General features: G+C 40.9%; 2 protein-coding genes across 2 annotated transcripts in view; both read right to left on the bottom strand.

Annotated features, from left to right (window-relative positions):
• Window positions 1-5199: 5199 nt before the first annotated feature.
• Window positions 5200-7473, bottom strand: b3galt8 (beta-1,3-galactosyltransferase 8). Its single transcript, XM_084177081.1, has one exon. The coding sequence runs from the start codon at window positions 7353-7355 to the stop codon at window positions 6366-6368; it is 990 nt and encodes a 329-aa protein (XP_084033207.1). The 5' UTR covers window positions 7356-7473; the 3' UTR covers window positions 5200-6365.
• A 706-nt stretch (window positions 7474-8179) lies between these two features.
• LOC311141493 (tenascin-like) overlaps window positions 8180-12190 on the bottom strand; it is a gene marked incomplete at its 5' end in the record, with an annotated part of 42247 nt that continues 38236 nt past the window's right edge. The window contains 3 exons of the mRNA XM_084176836.1: window positions 8180-9967; window positions 10170-10333; window positions 10615-10776. Of these exons, the coding sequence (XP_084032962.1) occupies window positions 9857-9967; window positions 10170-10333; window positions 10615-10776 (437 nt within the window). The 3' untranslated portion in view covers window positions 8180-9856. The remainder of the gene's footprint in view (window positions 9968-10169; window positions 10334-10614; window positions 10777-12190) is intronic.

The raw sequence follows: 12190 nt of genomic DNA, 5'->3' as shown, positions 1-12190 counted from the left end.
TTGTAGTGGCTGGGTGTATTGATACACCATCCAAAGTGTCATTAATAACTTCACTATGCTCAAGGGATATTCAATGTCTGCTTTTTATTTTTACCCATCTACCAATAGGTGCCCTTCTTTGCGAACCATTATTAAACCTCCCTGGTCTCTGTGGTTGAAACTGTACTTGAAATTACTGCTCGACAGAGCAGATCATTGTATGTGTGGGGTACAGAGATGGGGTAGTCATTTAAAAATCATGTTCTACTAAGCTAACATATGAAATTGCTTTAAGATGGTCATACCATGGATCATTTAGTTATTTGATTTTGAATTTTAGGACCCCTTTGGGTATCCCAAAAAATATTTACAAATTATTTGATAAAATATTGAATTTGGCCTTTATTACTATAGCCCATAGAAACGCATTGAATAACACATAAATAAATGGCAAAAAAAGACAGTCCAAAAATAAATCATACGGAATAAGGTTTTGCAGTGTCTGTCCTATATCTAGGAGATATATGAAAGCTCAGGAAAAAAAATGTGGGGACACATATTTAACCCCTTATTTTTGTTGGCACCAAACTACCTCCATCATTTCCATTCATTTGGATGGGTTACCTTCAGACGAGTCCTGTGACACATGTAACGGTCATAGAGCAAATCGGAGAACACCAATTTTTGGGATGTCTCCTGGTCTGACTAACAGTTCTGTAGCTCTGCCACTTTCCACCGCAGATGTGGAAGGGTGACATAGTCGGATGCGGTGGATTAAGACGCAGCCCATGCAAATTTATGGATTTTGATGGGGATTTTTTATATTATGTTCATTAGATTGACGCACAGGTCCGCCTATAGACTCTTAATTAACCACTATTATTGTATACAGAGTGAGTCCATGCAACTTATTATGTGACTTGTTAAGCACATTTTGACTCCTGAACTTATTTAGGCTTGCCATAACAAAAGGGTTGAATAGTTACACACAAGACATTTCAGCTTTTCTAAAAACATAATTCCACTTTGACATTATGAGGTATTGTGTGTAGATCAGTGACACAAAATCTCAATTTAATCCATTTTAAATTCAGGTTTAACACAACAAAATGTGGAGTGTATAGATCTAACTTCATTAGGTAATATACTGTATATATATAAAAAAAAATCTAAATGACAAAATATTAGATCAATTTACGTTTAAACCGTTTTGTTGGAGTGACTTTAAAAATGTAGATGAGACAGATTACATTTTTAGTTGAGAAAGAGTCAGGGGAAAGTGTTAGGAAAAAACTGGTGACATAAGGTGGTTTCTGTGAGAATTACAGGGGGGGTTACACAGAAAGCTAGTTGCCCCAAACTACCCTACCTATTAAAATATTTCAATTAAAAGCAGGATTACAAAAGCAAAGTAGGCTATATGACAAATCTTTTAAAATGAGATTAGATTTTCTTGAATAAGAGCCAGCCATTTTCTCAGTCATCATAGATGTTCTATTCTATACCTTAGTGGTATGTAGCCTAATCGTCACGTCTTCAATCAATATGTTGTTTTTAGAAAAAGATGGGAAACTTTAGGCTACAACTCCAACCTTTGATACATCTATTTACGACATACACATACTTGATCGGTATAAACTGTAGCCTACTTACATGGTTATAACAACAGTCCACTTCGTTTATAAAGGCAAGTAACGTGCTCGCCCAGAAATGTCTTGATTCTATTCTACACAGGATATAATTCACTGGGCACCGAATTCTGGGCGCGCTTCACTGTTTCCGTGTAGGGTGTGCGGCTCTTCAGTCTCCAACGAACGCACTCGCCTCATGCAGGGTTCACGGTCTGAAAGCGGTATCACGACGGAGGGGGGTGAAACAATCTTGATGAAATGCATGTTTGATGGTTTGTTTTAGGAACCAACTTTGATTACGTCGGTTGATATGGCTCAACTCAGTCTCCACCCAATCTGCAATAAGAAGCTTGAAGCTACATTATGAAATCAGTTGCAATAGAAGACAATGGATATATATATATATATATATATATATATATATATATATATATATATATTTCATGCATTTATTCTGGGGCCAATTCAGACTTAGGAAATGTATGCCTTTCCTGTGCAGCCTTTCTTATGCACTTCTCAGTAGTTGGTATTCAGATTTATAGTAGGCTACCTTATGCAGGTGCTTATTGGGCTTTGCAGGGGTGGTTCCCTTGTGCTCCCTGAATACATTTTGTTCAACCACTGAAAATCCACCCACTTGCTAGCCAACAGATTTTCACATAGGGTTTTCATTCAATCGGGTTTTCAGTACATTTATCTAAAGCCATCCCTTTAAATTTGGTGTACCTTTAATTAGAATGTTCTTGACACTCACTAAAATACATTATATACACAAAAGTATGTGGACACCCCTTGAAATTAGTGGATTTGGCTAATTAAGCCACACCAGTTGCTGACAGGTGTATAAAATCGAGGACACCGCCATGCAATCTCCATAGACAAGCATTGGCAGTAGAATGGCTTTACTGAAGAGCATAGTGACTTTCAACATGGCACTGTCATAGGATGCCACCTTTCCAACAAGTCAGTTCGTCAACTTTCTGCCCTGCTAGAGCTGCCCCAGTCAACTGTAAGTGCTGTTATTGTGAAGTGGAAAAATCTAGGAGCAACAATGGCTCAGCCTCGAAGTGGTAGGCCACATAAGCTCACAGAATGGGACCACTGAGTGCTGACGTGCGTAGCACGTAAATATCGACTGTCCTCGGTTGCAACACTCACTACCGAGTTCCAAACTGCCTCTGGAAGCAATGTCAGCACAATAACTGTTTGTCGGGAGCTTAATGAAAAGGGTTTCCATGGCCGAGCAGCCGCACAGAAGCCTAAGGTCACCATGTTCAATGCCAAACGTCGGCTGGAGTGGTGTAAAGGTCACCGCCATTGGACTCTGGAGCAGTGGAAACGCGTTCTCTGGAGTGATGAATCACGCTTCACCATCTGGAAGTCCAACGGACGAATCTGGGATTGGCAGATGCCAGGAGAACGCTACCTGCCCGAATGCATAGTGCCAACTGTAAAGTTTGGTGGAGGAGGAATAATGGGCTAGGCCCCTTAGTTCTAGTAAAGGGGAATCTTAACACTACAGCATACAATGACATCCTAGATGATTATGTGCTTCCAACTTTGTGGAAACAGTTTGGGGAAGGCCCTTTCTTGTTTCAGCATGACAATGCCCCCGTGTACAAAGCGAGGTCCATACTGAAATGGTTTGTCGAGATCGGTGTGGAAGAACTTGACTGATCTGCACAGAGCCCTGACCTCAACCCCATCGAAGACCTTTGGGATGAGTTGGAACGCTAACTGCGAGCCAGGCCTAATCGCCCAACATCCGTGCCCGACCTCACTAATGCTCTTGTGGCTGAATGGAAGCAAGTCTCTGCAGCAATGTTCCAACATCTGGTGGAAAGCCTTCCCAGAAGAGTGGAGGCTGTTATAGCAGCAAAGGGGGGACCAACTCCATATTAATGCCCATGACTTTGGGAAGAGATGTTCGACAAGCAGGTGTCCACATACTTTTGGTCATGTAGTGTATATGGAACGGTTCAGAATATTAGAGATCAATGAAAGAGAGCCATGTAAATATACGCATATTCATCTCCTTTCAGCACCAATATGTAGATTTAAAAATACTCTGATCTTCTATATTATTTAGGGTTAGGAAAGTATTTAGGTAAAGTTAACAAACAGGTTTGGAAAGCCTTTACGCACAAAATTAAGGGCAGACTGTGACCAAAAATCGGCCTTGGCATTTCTAACACACCGGCACATTTTTTTCCTCGAGGCCCCCATTATTAGTCAGATAATGATCATTTTGCGCAATAAAAACAAGTTAGATAGGCCCATTAGGCTAAAAATGGACCAGCCCATCTGGCATTTGCCTGAAATGCCAAATGGTCAGTCCGCCCTTGCACAAAATATATTGATGAATCAAAAATACAATGGTTTAATTTATCCTGAAAGTTGACATATTCAATTGTTCAATCCATGAAATATTGGAAGGTGAGAAAAGTGTACAATAGGGGTTGAATAGTAGCCCTATAAATCTACCCTGATAACCCTCACTAATCATGAAACTGTGATGAAAATGGTCCAGTTGTCGTGAACCGTGTGCCAGGGTCTGGGTTTAAACTGCTATGTATAGTCTGCGTTCCATAATGATTCAAATAGGCTACATGTCCCAAATTAACGCACAACCTTCAATATGTTAGCCTAATATGATCCACTATTGCTTGCGATCCTCAGGAACAACCACATGAACGTGACAGAGGAAAGAAAGATAACCTGACGATGTAATGGAATGATGCAAAATGTAAGGAGACTAACAAATAAAGTTAGTGACAATTATAAATGTATGTGGGTATAACTGAGCGTGGCTACCGATAGTGGCTAATATTTAACACTACAAATTGTAAAAGAAAATACATTGAAAAGTCTGGGTATATAATTAAAACATTCTAGAAATCATCAACTCAGTAGGTTTGCCGATATACCCCCCTCATGGCTACAGAAGACTATAGCTTGGGTCTCAAATTTCATCCCAAGTTATAAGGCCAGCATTTCATAAACTTCACTGTGGAAAAGGTGATATGTTGATATGCTTTAGTTTGCTGCCATATGACTGGTTTCACATTTGTCTCCAGCGATCATAAGGTAAAATAGATCTAAAACAATTGTCATTGATATTTACAATCCCCTAATCCGTCTTACTCATTTACCTAGCTCTTATCAATAGCTCTTATCAATTTGTAAATTACAGTGCATGGAGAATGGTGTTATTTCTAAGGGGAAAATAAAGTATATGTTGTTCCACTTGGTAGTGACAGGTTGCTCAACCTTATTCAACATTTAATTGTGCGTAAAGGTGGTGGAATTATGAGGGAATTAAGTAAAGGTCAGAATACGTTGTATCTGTAGACACACCTCCGCCACACCTTCATTTCTTTGATATCCACTGCCAACGACTAGCAGGTGAATAGCATGCTATTCTCATGCTTAAGTTCAAGGTCAGAATACGCATAGAGGGAAAAGTTCATAAAAGGGAATTACGTTCCATTTACACGTACTTAACCCGGGTCAGAACCCCCCCCCCAATAACACAATATAACAATCCGTAAAATGATGCAGTATTGAAGACATAGACATTATTCTAGCTATGTCTTTAATATATAATCATTTAACACAGTGTTGACATAGACAGTCACTGTAACTAAACTCACATACATTATATGAACCAGCTATATTTCTAGAAACATTGTGACGTCAAACAGAGTTTGTATGAAGGTAACATTGGAGCTGGGAAAGAGGAACAAGGTTGTTTTACAGGCTTGAGTGGACCAGCCTAAGCATAAACTCGCTCTGAAAGTGATGGGAATCAAATGAATACAACAGAGGCAAAGGAAGAGTAGCAAAACAAAAGGAAGGCTGAAATGTGTTGTTTGTCACTGTCTTGTGGTGCTATGGTTAGTGTGACTGGTCCTACAGCCTGAGTGTTAGCCATCTGCTGCAGGCTAGCTGAGAGAAGCAGGCTGCCGACTCTAATGTTCATGAATCATCAGCCTATTTTTGAGCCCACTCACTGACACATCTCTCTTCTGCTGCAGAGAGATTATATCGTTATATCATCATTTTACCATCCAACCACCCTGTAATTATACAGCATCTGAGGACATCTTCATTCCTCCGTTTACTTCATTCTTTTCCCACAGCAATTACGTAACAGTCACCACCAACAACAAACATTTCATTATGATGATATGGATTACTATACTATAACATTTCTCAGTTAAATTACAATGCATTAAAGATAGTCAGATGAATTTGGAGTGTGGCCTACTTGTTCAATGACACTATTCAGTGCAGAGGATAAAAATGAATTGGAGTAATTGGACAGATTCAGTATTTGATCAGAAGGCACTTCAATTGATAAGATTAAATAACATATGTGACTTGTAGTGATATTCTGGTCATGATACCCCACTCCATTGCACTGTGATGCTGATCCGTTCTCTTCCACCTCATTGTAATAGGAAAGTGGGTGAACTATGCCACCAGCTGTTTATAAAGTGTAACTACAGATCTTGCTTACGTTTGACATGATTACATCTAATTTTACATCAACTAACTTTTTGCCTTAGTATTAAAGGTCGATAATAAACCTTTCACCAAATGTTAGCTTATCATTTTACCAACAAACACCAGTCAAGTTCAAGATATTGTGTATGACATCAAAGAACATTGCCTCCACTAGAAAACAAAGGAACATACACATTTAAGGGCTAGTTATTCCTTTTATTGCATAAGAAAGACTGGATTGAGACATCAGCAGGTGAGATGGCTTTTCTGAAAGTCACCCCAAATGTCCAGCAGCTCATGTGGTTTAAATCCAGTGACAATGACCCGCGTGGCGTACGTACACCTCTCATAATCCAACCGACGGATCTCAAACAGGTTCCTGGGAGGAAGCAGCGTTTGGGAGTACACAGGCCGAACCCCTAGTACCCTGAGACACAACCCCACATAGACATCCTCCAGGGGGATGGGTCTCACAAACCTGGATGCCCATGAGATCATGTTGGCCAGGTCAATAGAGAAGACATACCCTGCTCCAGAGACATATGGGGGGAACGTGTCTTCAGGGTAAACGTCCTCAGACAGATGCCACTTACTCTTCCTATCCCTACGAGGCTTGCCGTCACTGATGACTGAGCCTGTGATGTACTTATGCCTGAGAAGGCCACCACCAACTAACAGCTTATTGACCAGGTAGAACACGTTGACGAAAATGTCTGCATCCACCTTCATCGCAAAAGAGGCACCCTGACAGTGGGTGGCGAGCCAGTCCATGATCATCATGGTCTTGATAGTCAGGTTGTGGTAGCTGTCCAGGAAGTCCATTTGGATGATGTCAACGTGTTCTTTGCTCTCCCTCTCCAGGTCCTGCTGAATGTGGGAGCTTTGGCCCTCCTTGGGCAGGCCCACATAGAACAGAGTGAGGATATCCACATTAGAGATGAGGCCTGGTCGGCCCCATGTCTTTCTGATAGCATCCCTGGACAACCCATCAGCGGGTGCCACTGGAACCATCAGCACCAGAAATGGGTTTCTGTCTTTACACACAGATGCATGGTTGACAACATATTTGTAGGTCTCTGGGGAAATCACCTTGTAAAGTTCTTGAGACAGAGGACTTGGTGTTGATAAGTCTGTCTTTGGCTGAGCTTTTTTGTTCAGTAAGATATTGACAACAAATGTGAGTACACCTGCAATGATAAAGAACTTTACTAACCTCCAGTAAGACGTTTTAAGCATTGCAAAGTAATCATATAAAATCCGTATCTCGAGTGTAAATGATTTTATTCCTAAACGGATTAATTGCTAGGTTCCTGTAATGCCAAAAGAAAAGCGTTTATGGTGGCGACAACATCAAACTTGCATCGTTTCCTTGTTATGATTCCGTGTTGCCACTCCCAGGCCAAAGAGAAACCAAGAAAATAGCTTTCTCTCTGACTCAGAGCTCCTTAAAAGCTCTGACTACTAAACAGTATACAGGTCAAACTGTAATGGCCGGTGTGGTGATACTGACGTTTTGTTAGCACTGGTGGTTTGTTTACATAGCAGGTTAGGATAATTAACGCGGCAGATTATGAGAATAAGGTTAAGGTTAGTTAAAGAGTTAGGGGTTAGCTACAACGCTACAGCTGTCAAGAACTGTTATCCCCGACGTCACAACTAGATGGAGCTGTACTGGTAGCCACAACTGTACAAACCATCAGTCTCGGCGAACCATCAGTATCATAACAGCGGTGCTTTGTTGCGCTGCAATAGTGCTCCCTTCACGCGTCATTGATCAATACATGTGATCGATAGGCCTACATGTGTAGGCCACCTACCATAAAAATACAATCTCATTCTAATTATGAGGTGTGCATTCTTCTCAGTGCTATAAATAGCCTTTAAGATATGCTATACAGAGACTCCATGGCTCATTCACGTGTGCGTCTAAGAGCTATTGATGAGCCAACTCCAAATATCAAACCAACACATTTATGGCGGTACCTGATCGGCGTCTTAAGTGCATTATAAAACGTTTAGCTTTAGACAGACAATATTGATGACTCGTCATTTTTAAACAAACTTTGTTTTATTGTAATACGTCTTACAGAGAAACACCTGTTGTTCACCCAGTTATAAACCAAAACATTTTTTAAACCACAGAAGCACAGAAACGTTTAATTTACACAGGTATTCCATGGGGGGTGGAGGGGGTGGGGTCAGTGGTTTCGTCTCCTGGCATGGAGGGGGGGTGGGGGGTCAGAACAGAGTGAACACTGTGACCTTACAATGTAAATTGGAATTGGCCATTAGCCTATTTTCAGCATCCATATCTTTTGTATTTCAACACAATATTCCCCTCTGACTCTTGTTGAATCCATATATGTATTTCACATTTTCCAAAAATGTAACAATCACCCAACATTTCATTATATATTGAATAATAGGTCCTGCCTTGGATTTATAAAGGAAATAAAAACAAATCAAACACATTGACTGTAGCTAATGCATGATAGCTGGAGGATCAAATAGTACTAGCTCAGGTAAATGTGTAAGAGAAAATTGCACAGCACCTGCATGGCCCACACAATCAATGGAAACACATCATGTCATCCACGTATGCCTGTGTGGGATGCAGCAGATGATCTATATTCAGAATGTCATTAATTTTGCCCATATCATTTCAGATGACAGTTTGCAAGTTGAGGTGAAGAAGGGATTTCGGGAGAGAAGGAAAGATAAAGTGACAAAGGATGAGTCACACATAGAATAATGAATGACAAGATAGGACTTTCTCTGTGAGCTTTCTCTGTGAGCTCTCTCCACTTTACATACACATTTTAATGAGTTTTGCAGTTTATGAGGAAAATCCTTTTTGATCAATAATATCACTTCAAACCAGAAGATCAATAACATCACCTCAATCCAGAAGATCAATAACATCACCTCAATCCAGATGATTGAATTGAATGTACGTACTGTACAGTATGTGCTTTTGTTGGGTGGTGTGTTATTCAAAGAATAGAATTTCTATAATCCAGTTTAGAGGTTACCAGTATTATTGAAGAGGCCCTGACACTAAAACAAGACCACATGTATGTAGACAGCCATGCCCTCTCTGCAAACACCCTAATGAACTAGCTACTGTGGCTGGAGGAGATGGACACACTGTAGAGGCAGAAAACATCAGTATTCTACATGTTAATGTGCCAGACCAGACTCAAATGCACCCCTCCACTTAGTGCTGTAACATTATGAGTGAGATGAAAGAAATAAATGCTTTATACTTGGGTTTCATAGATATGCTCTCTTTGGTGCATGTTTAATCTGTGTGGGCTTGGTTTGTTGCGTTTAAGTCCATTTTTTTTCACATCAATTTGGCTTTGACAGTATTTTTACTGCACACAACCATTTTGTATCAGGAGGGGTTGGATAGTGGAATTTGTAGTGAATTTGACTGTATCTGTGCTTATTTCTGTGAGTGAGCAGGAGGAGGGGTGTAATTTGAAGTGGCTGGGCTCTTGGCAGTGGCTTTGGTAGCTGCAGGGAGGTGTGGGTTGTGTCCCAAATGGCACCCTATTCCCTATGTAGTGCACTACTTTTGACCAGGGCCCATAAAGTAATGTACTACATAGGGAATAGGGTGCCATTTGGAATGCTTCCCTGGAATCAGCAGGGGCAGAGGATGGAGGACGGGTTCAGGGGTCACGAAGCGGAGCGACAAAGAGAGGGGTCGGTGCGCGGATCGGTCGGTTGGTTTACGATCGTTTCCTCCTTCCCTCAAAGTTCCTGAAGTTGGATGGCCTGATCTTCATCTCAGCAAACTCAATGGAGTGCTCGTGGCCTTTCCAATGGAACCAGTTGACTCCCTGAAGAACACAGAGTAAGGTAAGTAGTGACAAGTTATTTTATTAACACAAATGCCTTGAATTTCCTCCTTTACCTTTACACAGTCAATTTGTATCCTAACATTTCTGTCAACAGTTTCATACTGCACTACAGAAGTATTTTTTAAATATGGGATGTAGAAATTGCTGTTAGTTTTGTACTTTCAAGAATATGTGCGCTCACCTTGCTATGACTGTCATCTCCATATCGTCCCATAAGGTTGACGCGATGGCAGTTCTTATACCAGAAGGCACCCTTGTAGGACAGGGCACAGTTTGTGACGGCGATGTCATTGTCATGGTCGTAGGTTGAGAATGGGCGACCATGGTGGTAGGTCATAGAATCACCTACACAGCGCAGCAGAGAGAAAGTGATCAGTCTTGAGAAAGGAGGCTTTGAATCCATGCTCACATCATACTCACACCTAACACCATGTAAAGTACTTTATAACTTAGGTTTAGCCTATCTATTTGATGTGCATCCCAAAAGGCACCCTATTCCCTCTATAGTGCACTACTTTTGGGCGCTGGTCAAAAATGGTGCGCTATGTAGAGAATAGGGGGCCATTTGGGACGCTTTCTTGGACTTTGTATTAGGTATCTAATGGTTGTATAGAAGGAAGGCTTACCTGCGGTACCACTGTAGCCTCCAACGTGGACCTTGTAGCGACTGCGGGGCTCAGAGATTGAAAACTTGTCATACTGGGCATAGGCTGCATCCCCCTTGTCTCTGAGGTCCACACGAAGCTCATACTGTCCTGCTACTGTGATCTTATGGAGGTTTGACAGGCCTTTGGAGAAAAAGATATAAAATCAAGTCTAGGCTACTTTTTATGTAAATGTGGGAGCTGTGGAAATGAATTTCCTCTGTGGATCTAATCTAAAAGATTTAAGATTTAAGATGATTAAACATTTGACAAAATACTACATGGATTCAACGGCCCCTTACCAATTGTGCTATTATGTGTTTTTTCGCGCTATTTGTAATTTATTCTGTACATAATGTTTCTGCCACCGTCTTCTATGACCAAAAAGAGCTTCCGGATATCAGGACAGCGATTACTCGCCTCGTATTGGACGAATATTTCTTATTCAACGAGTCGGACATGAAGAATATTCTACAGACACCCGACAAGGCCCATATCCTCGTCGTACAGGTTGGCGCATACCCATTAAACATTAAACATTTTCTGGTCATGGTTAACCATATCTTTTTTCAGAAAAAGGTGTAAACCTGAACAAAACCAATGTCCGTATCGTCTTTTTCAAGATGTGACGATTTAAACAGCCAGAATACATTCTTTAATTAAGAAATAACCTTTTTTTTAACGATTTGTTGTTTTCAAATGGCTGCTGAGTAATTTGAAATGCGCCGAAATCTGTTTGTTCGTAGGCATCGAATTGAGCGAATGCTGCCCAGGTTCACTGAGTTGCAAAGCAAATGGAAAGGTCTAGCTCATTGATTGGTAGATCTGACGCAGTTGCTACCTCAGATTATGAGCCTAGCAAGTGTCGCGAATGAGTTATGTAGTACCCACAGAAGCCCACAGGGAGTAACAAGAGCGCTATAAACCCATTCTGTTTTTTTGCCTTAAAAAACCTAACCCTAGGAATAACCTATTTTAGCCCTAACCCTAACCCTGACTGGTAACACAGTGCACCTATAGCTGTAATGGTCACAATTTCTCTAACCCTAACCCTGACTTGTAACACAATGCACCTATAGCTGTAATGGTCACCATTTGTCTAACCATAAACCTAACCCTAACCCTGACTTGTAACACAATGCACCTATAGCTGTAATGGTCACAGTAATTCTAATCTTAACTGTAACCCTAACCCTGACTGGTAACACAATGCACCTATAGCTGTAATGGTCACCATTTGTCTAACCATAAACCTAACCCTAACCCTGACTTGTAACACAATGCACCTATAGCTGTAATGGTCACAGTAATTCTAATCTTAACTGTAACCCTAACCCTGACTGGTAACACAATGCACCTACAGCTGTAATGGTAACCCTAACCCTAACAGTAACCCTAAACCTGACTGGTAAAACTAGTCCAGCATTTGGATACACTTTATTTCTCAGCTGCCTCACCAATGTCTTTATGTGAATGAATAAATTTTAATTGCTAAATATTTCCAATAGATGGGAGCATAAGATCTTGTTGAGTTGGCTACTTGTGCGAGAAGGCAGAG

This window comes from Coregonus lavaretus (assembly GCF_964263955.1).
Source record: "Coregonus lavaretus genome assembly, chromosome: 14".
Taxonomy (NCBI): domain Eukaryota; kingdom Metazoa; phylum Chordata; class Actinopteri; order Salmoniformes; family Salmonidae; genus Coregonus; species Coregonus lavaretus.
Note: the sequence above shows the minus strand (reverse complement) of the source record. Positions and strands in the feature narration are given on the sequence as shown.

Excerpts from the sequence above, each read along its gene's own strand:
- b3galt8 (XM_084177081.1), bottom strand. The coding sequence starts at position 7,355 with ATGCTTAAAACGTCTTACTGGAGGTTAGTAAAGTTCTTTATCATTGCA.